This window comes from Uranotaenia lowii, chromosome 1, assembly GCF_029784155.1.
Source record: "Uranotaenia lowii strain MFRU-FL chromosome 1, ASM2978415v1, whole genome shotgun sequence".
NCBI classification, from domain to species: Eukaryota; Metazoa; Arthropoda; class Insecta; order Diptera; family Culicidae; genus Uranotaenia; species Uranotaenia lowii.
The window spans coordinates 18,184,516-18,207,783 of record NC_073691.1 but is presented as its reverse complement, the minus strand read 5'-3'; the positions used below and the strand labels follow the sequence as shown (position 1 = coordinate 18,207,783).

The 23,268-nt window shown below is 43.0% G+C and overlaps 1 protein-coding gene across 1 annotated transcript in view; it reads right to left on the bottom strand.

Moving 5' to 3' along the window:
- Positions 1-23,268, bottom strand: part of LOC129751952 (neuronal acetylcholine receptor subunit alpha-7) — a 658,912-nt gene that overhangs the window by 357,748 nt on the left and 277,896 nt on the right. The window contains exon 3 of the mRNA XM_055747751.1: positions 20,020-20,064. Coding sequence (XP_055603726.1) covers positions 20,020-20,064 — 45 coding nt within the window. The remainder of the gene's footprint in view (positions 1-20,019; positions 20,065-23,268) is intronic.

Below are 23,268 nucleotides of genomic sequence, written 5' to 3'. Positions count from 1 at the left end.
GTGCAGTCCGTCATTAAATCGATATATGATGGTGAGCTGAGTCGATTCGGGGTCATTTTAGATTTTTTCAAACTCTGGGTTCTTACAAGCTGCGTTTTGGTTCAAAACTTAAAGGGTGATAGGATCAAAATTTGGTCAATATCAACTTTACGGGTTTCTTTCAATTTTGCATTTAAAAAACCTGAACACCCCTTATTTTGAAGGTGTGTGTGTGTAGAATGTTGCTCCTATTTTGATTTTGGAATTCAAAACTGGCAAAATCGCTAAAAGTTGCCAAATCCACCGTTACAAATGTAATTAAAGGGTTTGGGGAACGTTTGTCGACAGCCAGGAAGTCTGGATCGGGGGAAATCGAAAACCGGAAGCTGATGAGACGACAAAGAGAGTTGCCGGTAGTTTCAAGCGAAACCCTAACATCTCTCTCCGAGATGCCGCAAATAAGCTGGGTGTATCGTCTACAACCGGGCATCGAGCCAAAAAACGAGCCGGACTATTGACTTACAAGATGGTAGTGACTCCAAATCGCGATGATAAACAAAATACGACGGCCAAAGCGCGATCCCGGAGGTTGTACACGACGATGCCGAGGAAGTTTGACTGCGTGGTAATGGACGACGAAACCTACGTCAAAGCCGACTACAAGCAGCTTCCGGGACAGGAGTTTTATACGGCAAAAGGAAGGGGAAAGGTACCAGATATTTTAAAGCACATGAAACTGTCAAAGTTCGCGAAGAAATATCTGGTTTGGCAAGCTATCTGTACCTGTGGCTTGAAAAACAGCAGGTGGTTCCCAAGGACAAGAACCCTCCCAACACGCCAGAGCTCCGCCCAATTGAGAAATACGGGGCTATTGTCAAGCGGAACCCAAAGAAGACCAAAAAACTGTTACAATGGAATTCAACGCAAAAAAGAGAAAAATGTCGAAGGTTAATATAAATAAGTAAAAGAATATTCCAGACCACCAAGAAATGCTCAAATAAATTATATCTAATCATTTATGTGAGCATTTTTCTACTGTAGACAAGATAATTTTTGTAAACTTGGAAAAAAATCCTTCCAAAGACATCACCTTTTTCGGTCGCCCCAAGAAAAACTTTTTCCCTCAAGTGATTCATCACGCCAACGCGTCTAATTGGCAGCTTCGCGCGGCGCAACCAAATCACCCAATCTGCCAAAAGCAATCAGAAATAATTTCCACCTAACCGAGTTTTCCAAGAGTTGTGCTCTTCTGGGTTGGGTTGATTTGAGGGTTGGCTGCCCAAATCCCCGAAAATCTTCAATTTCCCTTCATTACACGAAAAGCGAGCGAAGGAACAACTGCTTTCGGGCCATTTGTCAAATCCAGGCCGCCGCCTCAAGTTCCAGATTGGCAAAAGCTGACGAAGAAAAAGGGGAAGCTAAAGGACGAAAAGGCAGTCAAGATGGCAATCAATCGTCATCCCGAAACCATTTTGGCGGGATTCGTCCGTTCGTGTCTTAAGACATCTTTCTTAGACGAGATTTTTTCTCTCTTGTCCCATCTTGAATCTTCATCTGTATTTAGCGGAAAGTTTCAGATCGGGCAAAAGCAACGGCTGCCGCGCTTCATCACCGGAAGTGAGCTAGACCAAAAAATGTGAAAAAAAACATTGACGGCAAATTTGTCTTGGCGAAAGTGCTTTCCATGTGAACGCAATAAGCTGAAAGCTAGGAGGGTGCAAAATAAGTAAAAGGCGCAAAACCAATTTCTTCACCCCGTATCTTCACCTTTACCCGGAAATTATTCGATTCTTCTTCTAGGAATAAACATTTGCGGGTGAAAACCGTACGCAACCGTTTGACACTTGTCCGCCCCGTTTTGTTGGCCCCAACTCGGTTTCCAGCAACAATCCTTCGAAAGTTTAGTCAATTTGTGCCTTTTTCTCGCGAATGGGGAGTTCATCTGGTTGAAATAAACGAAGAAAGTTGAGGCAACTGTAAAAAAAGGACCAAAACACTCCCAAGGGCTATCGATTTCATCTTTGTCGTCCCTCCAGTCGTCTTTTGTTGATGATGAAGCTCAAGATGGGCCGAGATGATGAGGGAATGTGGATGCTGGATGCCGGAAGCCTGATGGTTGAAGCATAAACTTGGTGATTTACGATGATGGTCGATGGCCGGGTCTGTCAAATTCCGTTCATCGTCGTCGTCATTTGTCGTGGAAAAGTTTTCGGTCAACTTTTCGCTTCTTCTCTCTCTTGACATCTTCAAACGGGAAGCTGTGCCGCGGAAAGTCGCACTTGATATCTCGCGAATAAGATGTAAGATCAACTTGGGCACTTGCTTATGCGATGGTGTACAGATGATTTAACACGGATACGGTGGGTTGATTACATTTTTTTTACTATCAAAATCTTAGCTCATTTTTTTCCTATCACTTCACCTGGATAATAAACATTAATTAAGATGAAATTTGTCAAGCTGCAGCTCTATAGTTTAGTTGACTTCAATTAGTTGAATTCGCTGCTAGACTATATGGCAGAAAACGCTCATCGTGCCCCGATTAATGGAGCTTATACTGCTAGGAGGGGTTTCCATTATGCCTGTTGGCTCGATCCGGGAAAAGGCCTTTTTCAGCAGACTTAAAAGTACAGCTCAAAACTGCAATTTATATCAAATTTGATTAGTCGAAGAGTTATTAATAATGGTATTGTGTACACCAACCTAGCGAATGTTATCTACTTACTCGTAAAGATATCAGAAATACAAAATCGATTACAAACATTATTGGCTCTAAATAAGATTAAAACTTTTTAAACTGTGAGAACTTTTTTGGCTAGAAACAAAACGTGGCACCAGTGGCACGCGACTGAAAACTTTTGACATTTCTCTTCTTACACACTTACTTAAAACAATGCAATCATATCCATCTAAAACGATTGCAGTGCGGCCAGTCGCGTGACAAGAATGTCAAAAATAATAAAAAATCAAAAGTAAGATCAAAATTTGAATAAAAAATTACAGGAACTACTAAAATGATAAAAACGGCAAAAACCAAAAAACCAACAATATTTACAAAAGCTGCAATGATGATAAAAATTGACGAAAAATTATGAAAAAGATATTATAAACCATACAGCCTTCTTTTTTTATTTTTTCCTTATTTTGGTAAGTGCTCTTGAATGATGTGCATTTTGTCTTTGGTTAATATTTTCGTTTTATTTTTGTATTCTCTCAAATTAATAATAGCTTGTTAATGTTTTTTCCTTTGCATCTTTTTTTAAATTTTTTTTTTGCATTATTATTAATTTTTTGGATTATTTAAAAACTGCGAATTAATAAATGCTGCTAGCTGGAAAAATTCATTTTTATACAGCTTAAAACTAATTTGATTAGGCAATATTTTGTTTTACATTAATTATGATTAGTTTAAATTTAAAATAAAAAAGCGTCAAAAATCGTCTTTTTGGATGTTGCCAAAAACGAACGGTTTGCATGGATGTTCGGGTCTGTACTTATAACATAAGTAATTCGCGATAAAAACTAACAAAAGGGTGATGTCAGGAGTTTTTTTTAACATGGCAGTGAATACCAATTGATTTTAAAACTAAGTTTTTTTTTGTGGAAACTAACAAGTCTCGAATAATAATAATTGCAATATCTTGTAAAAAAATCAGTAATTTACATGTTCCAATGCTTTTTGCTTGAGCAAATATTATTTGCATGTCTTTTTCTGATATGTAATATTAAATTTTGACGTTTTCAAATACAAACCAAAATGAAGTTTTTTTTTGGAAGAGAGCATTTGGAGGATGCATGCCAATTCAGGGAGGTGAATGGGTCTCTCTGAGGAGGGCCCGAAAGATGTTAGGCCGAAGGTCGCTTGGCCGAATGGGTTAAAAGGTCGACGGATGTTCGGCCGAATAGGACAATAGGCCGAATGGGACATTAGGCCGAAGGTTATTTGGCCGAATGGATGTTAGGCCGAATGGTCACTAAGCCGAATGGATATCAGGCCGAATGGTCATTAAGCCGAATGGTGGTTAGGCCGTGTTAATGCACAATTCATAGAACCACCTTAATAGTCACTGATTCCACCCATCTCAATTGCAAACTAGGAGATTCAGTACATCTCTTATCAGAGAGTACCTAGAGTGAAAAAGGCCTTTCCGAACACTACCTCTACTCAAGCTAGGTTCTATTGTACTAGAAGCAGCAGAATAAAGATAGTGTCCAATAAACCGCAGTCGCGTGTAGTAATTTAACCCAACCAATAAAGTGTGATAATTTCAAGGGAACTATTGTGTGTTAATCTAAAGTTCGTTGACCTTTCGAAGGTGATAGTATCACGCGCGTTTGTGAAGTTTTTTGTTAACTCGGCTGGACCACGGCACCCCGGACGTTCACAGGTGCGTGAACATTTTTGGTCCTTGGAAGCCGGATTCGTGTCGGGTCGCGGTATAAAAACGTGGACATTGTGAGGCTTTGTTGGCCTATTGTGCCGAAAACAAAGACTGTTTTACGCGGGTCAACTTGGCGTCTAGTGTTCGCCATTTTCCACGCTGAAGTTATCACCATCTTCATCGAGTTGCTGATCATCGAACGTGTTTCGTTTCCCGGGAAAATCGAGCCAATTTTCCTTACCTGGATTCCATACGGTGGCGATACGGATACGACGGAACGAGACTGGCGGAAAAAGCCTGGAAAAATCGATCGAGCTTGGGATCGAAAATTATTGGATCGAGATAGCAATGTGTTTTCAACAAAAGGCAAAAAAGTGTATTTTTGCATGGTAAGGGATCTGTGGCTGCTTCAATGCATGCGGAGAGCCACCAGATTTGCGTGGGTGAAAATTGGTAAGAATTTTCAAATAAATGAAAACTGCATGCAAAGCCCATTCATTGATTTATCGACAACTTTTTTGCTAAGTCCCTCTGGTATCAATGGTCATACATATTTTCGGTCTTAAAATTCGCTGGCTCTCTTTACCATCAGTTGTTTGTTCGCTTGTTGAAATCCCCTCGCTGCTGTCAATCTGGGTGGTTAGTCAACGGTCGTGTCACGTCGCGGAATCGTTGAGATGAACCGGTAAAAGTGATAAAAATTAAAAGTGAATTTGATAAAAAAAAGTGCATCAAAATTGAAAATTACTGAAAGTGTTTAAAAGTGAACAGTGCAAACGAACTTGTGTTTTGTAATTTCCCTTAATATTGATCGAACTTCTGAATTAAGTGATAATATTGTGATAAGCTTTGGACATAGATCAGTGATAATTAACTATGTCGCTTCGTGAACTATCAGCCAAAGAGCGAAGGGCTCTAAAAACGATTGAATCAGTTCTGTGCTTTGTGGACCAACATTCAGACATCGATCATCAACAAGTTGAAGTTCGTTTGCAGCTGTTAGAAAGTGCATACAGTGAGTTTGTGCAAATGCGATTGCAGATAGAACTGTTGCTCGAGGATGAGGACGTGAAGGAAGTGGTCGACGAAGATGCATCGGACACTGAACGTCTCGTCAGTTTGGGCGCAGCAGCACAAAGAAGGGAGGAAGAAAGTGATGCGATTTTTTCTAAAGCTGAACTGAAGTACTGCCAGGCCAAATCAGCATTATTGAAATTTTTGCATGCAGACATCCAGCATTCCAACACACAACCATCTCACCCAACTACATCTGCTGTGGAATCGAGGGTAAAACTTCCCGAAATACGGTTGCCAACCTTTTCTGGACGATTAGAGGAGTGGATCCCATTCAGAGATGCTTTCAAAAGTCTCATTCATCAAAGTGATAAGCTCTCTGAAATGGATAAATTCACGTATTTAAGGGCCTCGCTTACAGGAGAAGCCCTTCAAGAAATTGGATCGATTGCCCTATCTGGAAATAATTATGACGTCGCTTGGAATGTTCTCGAAGATCGCTACCAAAATCACAAGCTCATAGTCAAGGCTCACCTGGACTCGTTATTTGCGATTGAGCGAATGAAAAGGGAAAATTTCGAATGCTTGAACCAATTGATATCTGAGTTCGAGAAACACCTTCAAATGCTATCTAAAATTGGAGAGGACATCGGTGGTTGGAGCACCATTTTGGTGCATATGGTTTGTTCCAGATTAGATCCAATAACGTTGAAACTTTGGGAAACCAATCATAACTCCAAAGAAGTCCCCTGTTATGATAATTTGATTACGTTTCTCAAGAATCACTGTTCCGTCCTACAATCCCTTTCATCATCGTCATCTTCTGCACAGCCAGAGAACAGGAAGCCACGATTCGGGGTGAATCACGCCGCAACTTCAGGTCGATGTAGTTTTTGCGCCGAATCTTTCCACTCGGCCTTTGTCTGCCGGAAGTTTCAGAAGATGACGGTTGCCCAAAGATATGAAGCGGTAAAAAAGATTGGTTTGTGCATGAATTGCTTAGCAGCTGGTCATCTAGCACGAAATTGTACCCGAGGATTCTGCCGCCAATGTGGGAGGAGACATCACACGCTGCTGCATTCATCGAAGGAAACAAACAGTGTAAAACCGAAACCCTCCGATGCGTCGGTGACAGCGATCAACCGTAACCACCCCGATAATCGATCAACAACACAACAACAACAACCCTTACCCAGGCAACAACAACAACAGACCCAAATAGTTATAGACCCAAGACCTCCTACCACATCAACTGCATTACCAATTGTCAATGAAACTTCGCACAGTACTCACCCACTGCATGCCACAGATCCTAACCCACAACCACTTACCATTGCACTTCCCTTACACTCCACACACCAAATTCTTCTATCAACTGCCTTGGTGAAAGTTTCCGATTCGACAGGCCGAAGCGTTCTAGCTAGAGCACTGTTGGATTCCTGCTCCCAAAATTGCTTTGTCACGTCCAAACTTTGTCGTCAACTCCGCTTGAAAGAATTCCCCGAAATTTTGAATCTGCATGGAATTGGAGGCACCTCAAGCTGTTCCAGAAAGGCTGTCCGTGCAAAGGTTGCACCTCGTATCGATCGGATTTCTAGCTTTTTGGAAGAGATCCACTTCAACGTTCTACCATGTTTGACGGTGCAGTTGCCGTCTCAAACTTTCCCCGTTGGTGATTGGACTATTCCAAGGCACATGACCCTAGCAGATCCTGAATTCCATGAAAGAGGGGAAATAGATATGCTGATTGGTGCGGAATATTATCTCGACTTATTACGAACCGGTCAACATAAAGTCAGCGAAGATGGACCTACTATGCAGGAGACTGTATTCGGATGGATTTTGGCTGGACGCATTCCGGAATCGAAAGGCTCATCTACTGATTCAGGCGTTCAGCTATGTACGATGTCGGAACTTCATGAACAGGTCACCAAGTTCTGGGAATTAGAGACATGTCATGTGAAGAGCACCAACTCCGTGGAAGAATCGTTGTGCGAGGAGCTTTTTAAGCGAGAAACTACTCGAGATGAAACTGGCAGGTTTGTAGTGTCGCTGCCCAAAAAGGATTTTATTCTCCGAAAGCTCGGTGACTCCAGAGCCAATGCCGAAAAACGCTTTTACGGCTTAGAGAAGCGTTTTGTTAACAATCCATCGATCAAGGAGATGTACCAGAAGTTTATCCGAGAATACCAAGAGATGGGTCACATGAAGTTGGTTCCAGATTTCGAAGAAGTGCTGCGTTACTATTTACCCCATCATCATGTCTTGAAGCCAGAAAGTACGACGACGAAATTAAGGGTCGTTTTTGACGCGTCCCGTCCTACAACATCAGGAGTGTCCCTCAACGATGGCCTCATGGTTGGGCCAATAGTTCAGGACGATTTGGTCACCATTGTCACCCGATTTCGTCTACACAAATTTGCCATTGTGGCAGACATTGCAAAAATGTACCGCATGATCAATCTTGCGGAATCCGATCAACGATACCAGTGTATTTTGTGGCGAAATGATCCGTTCGAACCGCTCAAGACCTACAAGCTTACGACCGTTACTTACGGTACAGCGAGCGCACCGTTTCTGGCTACTAGGTGCTTACAGAAGCTAGCAGAAGATGGAGAGCAGAGTCATCCTTTGGCCGCAAAAATTCTCAAGAAGGATTTTTACATGGATGACGCATTGATCGGTATTGATACACCCGAAGAAGGAAAACAGGCAGTGAAGGAGCTTAATGACCTCTTATGTTCCGTTGGATTTGTCCTGCGCAAATACAATTCGAATTGCGAGGAAATTTTAGCAGATATTCCAGCAGATCTTCTTAGCGACAGAACTGCGCTGGAGTTGGATTCTTTCTCTACCGTAACTACCCTTGGTCTTATTTGGGAACCCAGCACCGATTTGTTTCATTTCCGTATACCAACCTGGAGCTCTTCATCCCGTATTACAAAACGCATCGTGCTGTCTGACGCCTCCAAGTTGTTCGATCCTCTCGGCCTTGTCGGACCTGTGATAGTACAGGCTAAAATGTTTATCCAAAGTTTGTGGCAACTGAAATGTGGCTGGGACGATCCTCTGACAGACGAAATGCAGTTGTTTTGGACGGAATTCCGCAGAAACCTTACTTCTCTCGACACCCTGTCGATCCCTAGATGGGTGGGATTTTCTCCAAGTAGCGACGTTGAACTGCATGGTTTTTGCGATGCTTCCGAGAAGGCGTATGGCGCATGCATTTATCTGCGATGCACTCACGAAGATGGATCAGTTTCTGTCAAGCTGTTGGTTTCGAAGTCACGCGTAGCTCCTCTCGAAGATTTGAAGAGAAAGAAACGGAAACAATCAATCCCTAGGCAAGAACTTTCGTCAGCACTCCTCCTAAGCCATCTCTATGAAAAATTCTGCAAAAGTACGGTCATGGACGTCAGAAGCTTTTTCTGGACTGATTCTACAATCGTCAAATGCTGGCTAGCATCAGTTCCGTCAAGATGGCAAGCATTCGTAGCGAATAGAGTCTCTGAAATCCAACATCTGACCAAGAAAGGAGTATGGAATCACATTCCCGGTACGGAAAATCCTGCAGATATAATATCCCGAGGAATGACACCTGTCCAACTGCAATACCAAATGTTGTGGTTTGAAGGCCCCATTTGGTTGAAGCAAAATCGATGCACCTGGCCAGTTGAGACAGAGTTTTCGCCCGATCAATTTGAGAAAGAAACGTTGGAGGAAAAATCGTCTGTGGTGTTGCCCATTGAAGTTACTGCTCCGAACGAAATATTTTCTCGACTTTCCACCTTTACGCAAACGGTTCGTTTGGTAGCATGGATGCAACGATATTGTCACAACGCTAAAAAGCAGAATACGAGAAAAATCGGTAACATTTCCTTTGAAGAATTCCTGGAGGCTACAAAAGTTTTGGTCAAATTGTCTCAAGCTGAAAGTTTTGGCCAAGAACTCAAGGATCTGTCTCATTCCCAAGAAGTGAGAAGCACCTCCAGAATTGCCAGTTTGAATCCTCATTTAGTCGATGGAATAATACGTGTCGGCGGCCGGTTAGCTAACGCACCAGTTTCTGAAAATCGCAAGCATCCCATCATCCTCGATCACCATCATCCCCTTTCGATCATGATCATCCAGCACTACCACGAGTTCCTGTATCACGCTGGGCAACAACTCCTGATTGCCAGTGTCCGCGGGAAGTATTGGGTTACAAGTCTTCGTGGGTTAGCCCGAAAAACCATCCATAGTTGCGTTCAGTGCTTCCGAGTCAAGCCAAAGGTGATGGAACAACTGATGGCAGATTTGCCACCCGATCGAGTGAACCCTGCGCCTCCGTTTCAGAAAGTGGGCGTAGACTACTGCGGCCCTTTCTTGATCACTTATCCTCATCGTCGAAGTTCCCCCATGAAATGCTTTGTGTCGGTTTTTGTGTGCCTCGTTTGCAAAGCAGTCCATCTGGAGCTGGTCGCAGATCTCACCACAGGAGCGTTTCTTGGAGCCTTGAAAAGGTTCATTGGTCGACGTGGTAAACCAATTCTGATTATGAGCGACAACGGAAGAAATTTTGTCGGGGCCAGACGTGAAATAGCAGAACTTCAACGACTACTCCGAAGCCAACAATTTCAAACCGGAGTGATATTCGAAACCTGCCAGGAAGGGATCAATTTCAAATTCATTCCCGCTCGATCTCCCAACTTTGGTGGGCTCTGGGAGGCCGCGGTGAAATCTTTCAAGACTGCTTTTAAACGAACTGTTGCCTTGAAAGTGCTTCAGTACGACGAAATGACCACTACGCTAGCTCAGATAGAAGCAGTATTAAATTCACGTCCCCTGACCCCGTTGAGCGATGACCCAGACGATTTTGAAGCTCTCACCCCTGGCCACTTCTTAATACAACGTGCCTTAACTGCCCTCGATGAACCTGATCTAACTGAGACGCCAGAAAATCATCTTACCATGTGGCAAAGGGCCACAAAATATGCTCAGGTTATATGGAAGAAGTGGTCGAAATTGTACCTGTCCGACCTCCACAACAGAACAAGATGGACTCGAAAGCGAAACAACATTTCGGTGGGTAGCATGGTGCTGCTGATGGACGAGAGGTTACCGTCATTGAAGTGGCCCCTAGCGCGTGTCACTGAGGTTTTCCATGGGTCCGATGGCAACATCCGAGTGGTCAACGTACGAACGCAGGAAGGGACCTACGGAAGGTCAATATCGAAGATCTGCGTTCTACCGATTCTGGACAACTTCCAGAAAGCCAATGGGGAGAATTAAACTCCTCCAACGAAGGTGCAACCGCACCTGCGGGAGTCTCTAGACTCCCGCGTTCCAGTTAAGTATTTTTTTTATAATGAACTTCCAAAAAGTAAGAAGAATGTTTATCCTCCAGTATTGATCGTCGTCGAGGCCCGGCGTGGCCGGGTCAGCGTCCCAGAAGGTCCTCCGTCTGCTCTACATATCCTCTACAAGGCTTTCCCCATGATTGAAGAATACGCATGAATGATGTCTGGGAATGTGCATGTCATCGTGTCTGTCAAATTTACCAACAAATTGCAACGTTTCTCCATTATCCATTTGAGCAAATTAATTGGTTTCTTTTGAGGAGTTGAAGCAGCTTGATATCAACCAAATGATGCCCAGCAAGGAGGAATGATCGACCTCCATGCACGACCGAAGCAGTTTCCTAGCATGGCCAGCTTGGGAACCACTTCATTCTAAACTACATGGCAAATTGAAGACGGTCGAGCTCACCGTGTCCATCAAGCAGTCAACTCCCACTGAAATCCTGTTGCAGCCAGAAGGACGGCGTCATCGCCGTAGGGGCGGTCGCGGAGGCCATGGCCCCATGGCCTCCGCTCCAGGCAAGTTGTTGTAACGTTCACCATTTCAATTTAAAAAAGCACCCTCTCATTTTAAGCATCGAATGATGGTTCCTGCCGGACTCCGGCAATGCGAGACGAGACGAGACGAGACGAGGTACCTGAAGCATCGAATTGGTCCCCAGAACGAGCGGTTCCCACCACTACAGAATTCTCATCGAAGCCAGCAGCCAGCATCCAGCTATACAGTCCACGAATCCCAGGTCTCGGTGGGTAGGCGAGTCCGGACCAATAAATCCCGAAGCGATCGACGAGTTTTGGAACGATACACCTACACAAGACGAACACTTCAACCAAGCAGCTACATCGAAGCAGCATCCAAGAATCCACGAAAAGCGATAGCAGTTCCCCGGTGGGTAGGCGTAACCAGAACCAACTACAGCAGAACCAGAGCGAATATTTTGGCACAATATATCCATCTTCACGGCAGAAGCTCCAGCGAAAACAAACAGCCAAAATCCAGGATGTATCGTCATATCGAGTGTGTTGAACAAAGTACTTTGAAGAAGTGATGAAACTGTTATGAAAATGTACAAAAGGAGTTAGAATAAGTAGAGGTTTATAATAGCGAGTATAAATTTTAGAATATTAGAGAGAATAGGGTCGTCTTGTTGAAATCTCATAAATTTCAAGGCGGCCGGCGCATGTTAATGCACAATTCATAGAACCACCTTAATAGTCACTGATTCCACCCATCTCAATTGCAAACTAGGAGATTCAGTACATCTCTTATCAGAGAGTACCTAGAGTGAAAAAGGCCTTTCCGAACACTACCTCTACTCAAGCTAGGTTCTATTGTACTAGAAGCAGCAGAATAAAGATAGTGTCCAATAAACCGCAGTCGAGTGTAGTACAACTCTTAACAATAAAGCGTGCGTTGTATCTTTTACCGGACAAATAAAGTTGTACTTATTGCAAGTGATCAAGTTCTTCTTAGGTCGATGACCTTTTAATAGTGAGGATATCACGCGCGAATTTGTGAAGTTTTTGCTCGGCTGGACCACGGCACCCCGGACGTTCACAGGTGCGTGAACAGGCCGAATGGTCATTCGGCCGAATGGTCCTTAGACCGAATGGTTATTTGGCCGAATGGCCATTTGGCCGAATGGTCATTAGGCCGAATGGTCATTATGCCAAATGGGCACTAGGCCGAATAGTCATAAGGCCGAATGGTCGTAAGGTCGAATGTTCGTAAGGCCGAATGGATTCTAGGCCAAAAGGTCGTTAGGCCTAATGGTCCCTAAGCTGAATGGTCGTAAGGCCGAATGAATGCTAGGCCGAAAGGTCGTAAGGCCGAATGGTCATAAGGCTGAATGATCGTCATAAATGGTTGCTAGGTCAATAAGAAATCCTTTACACTTGTCTGCATGCTAGGCCGAATGGTCATGAGGCCGAATGGCTGATGGGCCGAATGGGCGATAGGTCGAATGTTCATAAGGCCGAATGGTCTCCAGGCCAAATGGTTATTAGACTGAATGGTCGTAAAGCCAAATGGGCGATAGGCCGTGGTCGCAAAGCCGAATGGTCGAATCCAGCCTTGCATCCACTCGGCCAGATGACCATTCGGCCTGATGACTATTTGGCCTATCTACTGATCGGCCTAACATGCAAGAAAGCGATAATATGTCTTATAGGCCTAGCATAAATTCGGCCCAACGACCACTCAGCCTAACAACCATTCGGGCTAGTGGCTAACAGCCTAACGCTTTACGACCATTCGGCCTATCGTCCATTCTGCCTTACGACCTTTCGGCCTAACTACCTTCCGGCCTAGCATCCATTCGCCCTTACGACCATTTGGCCCGACAATTATTCATCCTAATGACTATTCGGCCTAACGATCTTTTGGCCAGCATCCATTCGGCCTTACGAACATTCGGCTTTACGACCTTTCGGCCTTACGACCATTCGGCATAATGACCAATCGGCCTAATGACCATTCCATTCGGCCAAATGGCCTAGTGACCTTTCGGACTAGTGACCATTCGGCCGAACATCCTTTCGGCCTTGCCTCCTTTCGGCCTAACAACATTTGGTTGGATAACCGTCGGCCGAATAACCCATTCGGCCTAGTGGCCTGTTCGGTCAGATAGCCCATTCGGCCTAACGTCCATCGGCTTAATGACCTTCGGCTGAATAGATTTCGGCCTCATGACTTTCGGCCTCATGACTTTCGGCCTCATGACTTTCGGCCGAATGACCCAGCCTCCTCTGAGGATGCCAAGGCTGCATAAATACTTACTTACTTACTTAATGATCCCGCGCCGATCCTCCGGTGCATAGGGCCGTGGTAAAAGACCTCCAATGTTGACGATCCGGAGCCAGCGTCTTCACCTGGTCCCAGTCAAGATTATCGTCGACAGTTCGGATTTCAGCGGCTAGGCTTCGCCGCCACGAGTTTCTGGGTCTGCCTCTTCTTCGATGTCCTTCTGGATTCCAGTCTAGCGCCTCTCTGCAAATCTCGTTTTCATCTTTTCGCAGCGTGTGCCCGATCCATCTCCACTTACGTTCCCGAATCTCGATTTCTAGCGCCCTTTGATGACACCGGCGATGTAGTTCCTCATTCGAGATCCAGTTGCCAGGCCACCAAGCGCGGATGATATTCCGCAGGCAGCGGTTTACAAATACTTGCAGTTTTCGCGTCGTCACCGCATATGTGCACCAAGTTTCGCACCCGTACAGCAATACGGATTTGACGTTTGAGTTGAAGATTCGGATTTTTGTTCGTAGAGAGATCTGGCGTGACCGCCAGATGTTTCGGAGACTCGCAAACGCAAATCAGGCCTTTCTGATCCGGGTTTCGATGTCTTTTCTGGTACCACCATCAGGCGTAATCTGGCTACCAAGATACTGGAAGCACTCCACTTTCTCAACTTGTTGCCCAGCTACCATGAAACTGGAGGGATTTCCTGTGTTGATCTCCATCGACTTGGTCTTTCCGACATTGACTTTGAGACCTGCTGCCTTGGAACTTTCGGTGAGGTCGTCGAGTTTGCTCTGCATGTCTTGTTGTGTTTGGGCGAGCAAAACAATATCGTCAGCCAGGTCAAGGTCGTTCAGTTGCTCCATTGTTAAAGGATTCCACGGCAATCCTCGGTTCGGTGCACAGTCAATCGATCCAGTCAGAATCTCATCCATTACGATGAGGAAAAGTAGCGGTGATAAGATACATCCTTGTCTCACTCCAGCAGTTACCGGGATTGGTTCGGACAAGACACCATCGTGCAAAACCTTGCACGAAAATGCCTCGTATTGTGCTTCGATGAGATGGACTAGTTTCTCTGGGACCCCTCGTCGCCTTAGAGCCGCCCAGATGTTTTCATGGTTAAGTCGGTCGAATGCTTTTTCGAAATCAACGAACACCAGCAGAAGAGAGTCCTGGAATTCGTTGATTTGTTCCAGTATGATTCGTAGCGTTGTGATGTGGTCCACACATGATCGTCCGGATCGGAATCCAGCTTGTTGCCGTCGGAGTGTAGCGTCGATTTTCTCCTGGATCCTGTTCAGGATCACTTTGCAGAGTACTTTGAGGGTTGTACAGATCAACGTTATGCCTCGCCAGTTACCGCACTCTGTCAGGTCTCCTTTCTTCGGGACCTTTACGAGGATACCCTGCATCCAGTCGGCCGGGAATGTTGCAGTGTCCCAGATGTCAGCGAAAAGACGGTGCAACATTTGTGCTGACAGGGCAGGGTCGGCTTTCAGCATTTCAGCAGGGATGCAATCGATCCCAGGTGCTTTGTTGGATTTCATGTTTTTGATTGCCGCTTCTATTTCAGTCAGCGAAGGCGCTTCCGAGTTGACGCCATTTATGCGACTTACTGTTGGCGCTTCAAGCTGCGGGTTCTGTTGGCCATCGCTATTCGTGACTCGGAAGAGTTGTTCGAAGTGCTCAGTCCATCGTTTGAGCTGATCTGTTCGATCGGTCAATAACTGACCTGCTCGGTCTTTCAGCGGCATTCTTGCATTAGTCCTTGCACCACTGAGGCGGCGAGAAATGTCATAAAGTAATCGGATATCTCCATTGGCGGCGGCTCTTTCCCCCTCTTCGGCTAGGGAGTTTGTCCAGGCTCTCTTGTCTCGTCTACAAGCTCGTTTAACTGCCTTTTCCAGCTCCGCATATCGTAAGCGGGCGGCTGCTTTGGCTGACCCGGTACATGCCTGCTCAATTCCGACTTTCGCCTTTCTCCGATCATCGACCATCCTCCAAGTTTCATCCGACATCCATTCACTTCTTCTTCCACAAACTTTACCGAGAGTACCATGGCTCGTCGTGATAAAGGCATTCTTGATTCCACACCACTGTTCTTCGACTGTTCCGTCTGTCGGCAGCTCCGAGGCTTGGGATTCTAGCTGTTCAACGTATGCCCTTTTCACCTCTGGATTCTCCAACCGGCGGACGTCGTATCGACACCCGACTTTCTCCTCGCGCCGTTGGACACGCGCAACTTTCAGTCGTATCTCGCCAAGGACGAGGTGATGGTCAGATGCAATGTCTGCGCTTCGTTTGTTGCGGACATCAAGAAGGCTCCTTCTCCATTTTCGGCTGATGCAGATGTGGTCAATTTGATTTTCTGTTCGGCCATCTCGAGATACCCAAGTGACCTTATGTGCTGGTCGATGGGGGAAGAGCGATCCACCGATCACCATGTTATTGTTGCCACAAAATTCTACAAACAGCTCTCCGTTTTCGCTCATCTGTCCTAGGCCATGGCGCCCCATGATGCGCTCAAGGTCTTGATTGTCGGAGCCAATCTTTGCGTTGAAGTCGCCCAAATGGATTTGAATGTCACCCTTCGGAATTCTCTCTACCACGCTGTTCAGTTGACTGTAAAACTGCTCTTTCTCCTGCAAATCGGCAACGTCAGTTGGCGCATAACACTGGACCATTGTAAGGTTTCTAACCCGTGTTCTAAATCTGGCTACGATTATTCTTTCGTTTATCGGTTCCCATCTAATGAGGGCCGCGTATGCCTGCGGGCTTAACAGGAAACCAACTCCTCGTTCCCGAGTAGCATGTTCTCCTCGTATGCCAGAGTAAAGCAGGACTTGCCCGGACTGTGTCCTGTGTTCTCCAGTGTTAGGCCAACGGACTTCGCTCAGTCCCAGAATTTCAAGCTTGAGGCGGCTAGCTTCTCTAGCAAGTTGAGCCAGCTTGCCTTGTTGAGCAAGGGTTAAAACATTCCAAGTTCCAATTCGTGTCCGTGTTTTCATGCTAAAAGTCGTCGCCAAAGTTCCAGGTCGGTCATTTCTTTCGGATTCCGTAACAAGTTATGAATCGGGAGCAGTAGGTTGTTAGCCTAAAGTCCCATAAAGTTTAGCATAAATACTTATTTTAATCTAAAGGTTCGTAGTAGATCAGTACCAAGATATATCCTGACAATTTCCACGAAAGTTGGAACAATATAACAGTAAAAAAAAAGTGTACGGTATATTTGTCTATTTATTTACTTTTTTACCAAAATATAAGCAAAAACTGTTAAACTCTAAAATTCTCAAGTCTAAAGTCTAAAAGTCTCAAGTTCTCAGTGGGTTCAGTTATTTAGATTAAGAAATGCTGATGCTGGATCACATGCGATTCGGAAAGGCCAGTGTGACATGTCTGCTCTTGACTATGTTGGTAATTCTATCGGGCCTAAAGTAGTAAAAATCTATATTACACTTGAAGATGCATTTATCACTGAATGTAAAACCTCTAGAAACAACATTTTAACAGAATTTACTGTGACGAGAGAGTTACATGATTGAACGCTCTCAGAGCAGTTTCGAATATTTTCAGAGACGTGGATTATGTGAGCTGTAGTAACACATTTGGTATTTGTAACTTATGGAAAATGATAGAATGTCACATGAAAAAGGATCGATTGATTGAAAAGTCTTGACACACCATTTTGACTTGTTCTGTAAACATTATTTAAAACCCATGACGATTTTGTATAGGATGTTTTTTATCATTTTAGGAAAATGTGATGAAAACCTCAAAATTGAATCGAGTTCGTCTAAGTGTTCAATGATTTTAGTGTTATGAAACAACAAAATCAATAAATTATGTTGAAAATTTTGCTACATTTCGACGAAAATGGACAATAAAGTCTGGAAACCGGGAAAAAACCGGGAATTTCAAAATGAAAATGTTGTAGCCACCCTGATTAGAGCAAGTTCACTGGTGTTGGGAAAAAGTGGTAGAAATTTTGACATTTTGGAAATTTTACCATGCAAAAATGTTATCAAGATCTTGGGGCGTTGTATTTTTTTACAACACTGTTTCTATTTCAGCCGTATGTGATAGAAATATTGCTTTTTTGCATCACAGCATGCGAAAATACAACACGTTTTGTAAAAAAACTAGAAGTCCACAGATCTTGAAAATGATTTTGCATGGGAAAATTTTCAAAATGTCAAAATTTCTACCACTTCTCCCAACACCAGTGAACTTGCTCTTACTACACTGAAGTGATATCTTCACTTATCAATGTTCTAGATTAAGGTTGCCAGATTGTCCGGTTTTATCCTGGTTTTCCCGGATATTTAATCCAAAATTTGGGAACAGTCCGGCCCGGATTTCATTGAAAAATGCCCGGATTTTGAACGGATTTATTCACCTTATTTGGCAAATCAAACAAAAAACAACAAACGCCTCGAAAACTCAAATTTTTTAGCAAATTTTATAAAAACGATCATGAAAAATTTTTTGTACTGCTGAAAAAAAAATTAAATTTTTTTCTTGATTTTTCTAGAGTTATTTCTGGGATTTGAGAAAATTTGCCCGGATTTATGGTCGTCACTTTTGAAATCAAATGCCTGGATTTTGCTTGGTTTTTATCAGCGTGCCTACAGCTACGGCTGGTTGCATGTTGAGGAAAAGTAGGCAAGGGGTACCAAAAGTTTCTCATTGGTGGGAGGTGGAGACGGAGCGCTTTTTGACAGCGAATTGTTCGCCTACCCTGCCTACGATTACGATTGCCTTTCACAATATGGACGATTCCGTGTATTGGTATAAGAACACACCCGAAGCTGTACACGCCCTGGGTTTTTATAGGTCGATTCACGTGCTGCCTGACCTCACTTTTTTCGCGATTCACTTCGCGATTCCTGTTTTGATTCCTTATTTTCCAATTCTACACTCTGAGGAAGCGAAGCAAACATTTGGGTCCTCATTCTATTCTCATTCACATGTTTTTTAGCAATAGTTCTCAGCTCAATTTTGAGGGTTAAAAAAATTAAAAAGGAAATTATAGTTGTTAAGAAATTAGATGTTTTTGAACATCAAATGCTAAAAATCAATCTTTTTTTTTTTTTTTTGTTAATCCAGCTGAAAACAGAAATATAGGAATAAATGGATTTAAACTTAAATAAAAGTTAAAGTTTATATAAAATTTAAACTATCAGACGTTTTTTTTATTTCTCGCCTTTTCTTTCAGTATGTTCACCGTTCACATGTTCCTATAATGGATTCTTTTGTCCCTAAAAAGTGTTGTCGTACAAGTATTTGCATTTATTTACAGTTTCCGATCAAAATAACACAAGAAACTTCCGGACAATCGATGCATTAGGACATTCTATGGGATTTTTTGTTTTAAGTAGAAGCGCTGCCCCAGAATATTCAATGCAAAGTCGGATGGTCCAGAACAAATCAGTTGAAAAAAAAAAGTTTTAAAAACATGTTAAAAATATAAATAAACAAACCTCCTTTTCGGAATTTTTGAGAATTTTGAACTTCCTATTCATTCCCGGAGAGATAACTTAAGAAACCAAAAAATGCGCTAATTTTAGTTCACAAAATGGGACTTGGTTTTTTACTATCCTCAAACTGAGTTTTGAGTTAAATTTCTTGACCATGCAGCCTCACGAAAAATTTCGCTGCACCCCATTTCTCGTTCGTAAAACTTTGCAAACAGGACGCGCGAACTGTCACCACAAAAGGGAGCCACGTCATCGTGAATCGACCCACAGAAAATAGCCCGGTTTTGTCCGGCCAGAATACGTGCTGAAAAAATTCTGGCAACCTTATTCTAAATTCTATGCGGTATTCTCAATTATCCACTCAGAATATTTGACAACACTGCTGCGTTACCACGAACCCAGTTTGAGTTGTTTGGCTTCACAGTGTAATGATGTAAACATTTGTACTGTGTACATCGTCATCAATAATTATCATTGCTATTGTTTCAGTTGCTATTGAGTTTCGCTTCCTCTGTTTAACACATGAGAAATCGTATATCGGGATTGCGAGCACGCCCATCGCCTACTGCGAATTGACCAAAGTATGTGGAGAACCAAAACAAACAATGTTTTGGTTCTGCTTGCAATCGGCAGCAGTCTGCAAGTGGCAGATCGGGATGATCCGATCCGAATTTCCACAGAAGAATCCGAACAAAATGGTGAGTTGCAACAAATTTACTTAAATTTTTAAGTCCTAGTCATTAGTCTTTTATTAGCTTTAAAGAATTTTCAAGGTTGGACGTTCATGTTACCAAAAAGGTAGAAATTGCCATAATTTTTTTATTAATTTATTATTAAAGACCCACAGTGTTCTGCATTAAAAGCAACCATTCGGACGGCCTGTTGGAATAGTTTCACAACCAGCATCAGAAAGCGTGAACCAAAGTGAGTGTTTTTTTCCTTATTTTACAAAAGAATGCTGAAAAATGACTGCAATTGAACCGAAAACTTTGACTCAAAACCATTAAAAGTGATCCATCGCTCCCTCACTCCGGCAGAAACGACAGAAAAAATCCCGCAAAACAGAAATCAAAACCAAAACTTACCAATTTCAGCCAAATGTTGGTGATCAGCAGTTGATTCTTTTCATCCTGGAAGAGAGAAGCAAAAAGAAAAATAATCGTTAGAATAAGTAGTCAGTCATGCCACTTCTCTCTACTTCTAGTCGGTAAGTAAAAAGCTGTCAACGACGAAAGATTTGTTCATTTTATGCTTTCGGAAAAGTTGAACTTTTGTTGATTTACCTACTTTCTTTTTCGTTTTTGGGTAGATACTGATAGTTGAATCTTGATTCGAAAAAAAAACAGAGCAAGGGAAGTCGAAGAAATTATTTTTTGCTTCGAGAAAAAAAAGATGAAGTGAAACCTTTCAAAGGAAGAAAATTGTCAGCTTTTCAGTGGAGAAAATCCTTCTCGTTCGGATCGATTGAGAGGGTGTGAAAATTAATTATTCCAGCCTAATGAAGAGCTGTTGTGGAGAGGCTTTTGGGAAGGATTTGTCCGAAAAGTAGAAACTATTTGACTAGCTTTAGCTTTTTTTGAATAAATAAAAAATTAAATTTATTGAACAGTTTTCTTATTGATAATCTGAAATATTATTATTTTCTTTTGAGAGAGATTCTGATTCAGAATTAACAAAACTGAGTAAATTTCACTCATGAAAAAACTGAGAAAATATTAACTACTCAATAATTCAATACTGTCATTCAACTTTTTTTTCTGATCTCACAAGTTTTACTGTAGTTTTGTTCGGTGTTTTAAATTTATCAAACTGAAGTGCAAAAAAATCCAAAACTACCATAAAAGAAAATAACTCTTTGAAGCAAGTTTTGCGTCATCCGTTTGTTGCGGTTTTTTTTTTCCTGCGTTTTGTTGTTCTCCTTGCTTGCTGTCCTCTTTTATCGCTAACAAATCGAAAACTTTCTCCTACTAGATACTTCTAGAACTAACCCGGAACAACTTCCATTATTTTAGCCCCTTGGCTGTGAGGCTGTGAAACAAAAAGTGCGAAAAACTGCAAAAAATATGCAAACATCTACATGTTCGAGGTAAACAAAGCCATGGTGCAGTCAGTAGTTGGTGTAGTTTATTGGATTTTAAAGTTGTCGTTTAGTTATTTTTTTCCTTTTTTTATTTTTACTTCTGAGGGGAAAAAATGTTGTCGGAGACATTTTTCGTTAGGACTCAAGGGCATCACCAAAAGGCTCCGAACATCCGGACGCGGGCGGTTTGTATGAAAGCAATCAAATACTTGTCCATGTGTGTGGTCAAAAATATTTCTTCCCACTTCTCAATAGGGTCAGGCGAGGCTGCGGCCGCCTTTCGAGAACCGGACAACCGATCATCTGAGAGAGTGATGATAACTCAACCAGCAGAGAGACCAGGCAGAGAGCAAATAATCACCAGTGTTTTTTTCTATTCCCGTTCAAAAGTAGGAATCGATAGGGATGTTAGGTTTTTTTTCTGGTTCATTAGGGTCAAATGTACTGATACTTAGCTGATGTATTGTAATGATAACTAAGATAGTTAATCCGCACGTTAAGGCTCATAAGAACACATCTAGGACTGAGCAAAGGAAGGTTTCTCTGTCCATCTCTCTCTGTGTAAAAAGGTCGTCTTAGAGACTTCTTTTGTATTCGTAACGAACGTAAAACGGTCATTCTACATTTTATGTAAGTGCCATGAAATACGTCAAATATTTACAACGGAAATTCCTTTTCCGCCATCCGTTTTTGTTTGTTTCTCTCTCCAAATCCTCTGATAGGTATTTGAGCGAGGTCTCAAGGCCATCCCGCTTTCGGTGGATCTGTGGATACACTTTCTGACCCACGTGAGAACCAGCCAGCCGGATGAGGAAGAACTTATTCGGACCCAGTTCGAGCGGGCCTTAACGGCTTGCGGGTTGGAGTTCCGCTCCGATAAGCTTTGGGAGGCGTACATCAAGTGGGAAACCGAGGGCAAACGAATTCAACGCGTTGTGGCGCTGTACGATCGACTGCTGGCTACTCCCACCCAGGGCTACGCCAACCATTTTGACCAGTAAGTTGATGATTGTTCGTCTTCAGACAAGAATTTAAATTCAATTTAAATCTTTTATTGCATGTGCAGCTTCAAAGAAGTAGTGAACAACAATGCGGTTCACACTTTAGTTAGCAAGGAAGAATTCCTGGAGCTGCGAGCATACGTTCGGGAATCGGCTCGTAAACGCAAGGAAGAAAAAGAGAAGAAACGTTCAGTCTCTAGCGACAAGGAAAAAGAAAAGGATCGCAAGGAGAAGGAAAAACATTACGATGAAAAGACCAAGGAAAAGTCAAAAGAAAAAAGTGATAAAGAACAAGCGTTAGAGGCGAAACCGGAGAAAGAAGGCGATGAGCCAATGGAAACGGATGAAGGCAAACCGGCAACAGACGGTGCAGAAGTGAAGGAGGATGAGCAAAAATTTTCAGCCGCCATTTTAAGACGCGTCTTTTTCGAGTCTCGGATTTCGGATTGTTTTTGGAGTTTTTTAACGTGTTAAAACAGTGGAAAAGACTAATAAGTGGTTCCTGATTAACAAGTGGTTGTTTTTTTCTAAGTTTAAGACTTATTTTTTGTGAAATACGCGAAAAAAAAAGGCCTCACTAAAAGTGAGGTTAGGAAGAACAATGATGGAGGATGAGCCGGGAGCTGATCCCGGAAAAAGTGACCCAAACCGAACAAGGAAGAGAAGCCCTCCTCCCAGTTTCGAGTACACATACGAAGACACAGGACCATATCGATTGTTCTTCGAATTGAAGACCGAACAGGAAAGAAATGACAGGAAAATCAATAAGTTCGCACTGGGATCAACGCTTCGGAAAATTGATTTTGCTAGCAAATTTATCACTGACATGAAGTACAACGGACGGAATACCGTCATAGTGATGATTAGCAGCTACAAAATTGCAAATGAGCTAATGAAACACGTCAACGAGAAGAACACGGAATACAAATGCTTCGTTCCAAAAAGGCTTATTTGCATTTCCGGAATCATTGCTGGAATCCCAGAAAGTATTTCGATGGACGAAATTAAAGCGGATATTGTATCCGAAGTACCCATATTGGATGTTCGCCGTCTTGAGCGGTTTGACGGTAAAGACAAAGTGCCAACCAACAGAATATGCATCGATTTTCGAGCAAAAGTACTACCGGAAACAGTCAAAATTTTCTTTTGTTTGAGCAAGGTAAGACCGTTTGAGCAAAAAGCAGTATTTTGCGCTCAGTGCCTGAGCTACAGTCATACAACCGAAAAATGTCGTGGCAAGAAAAAGTGTCACA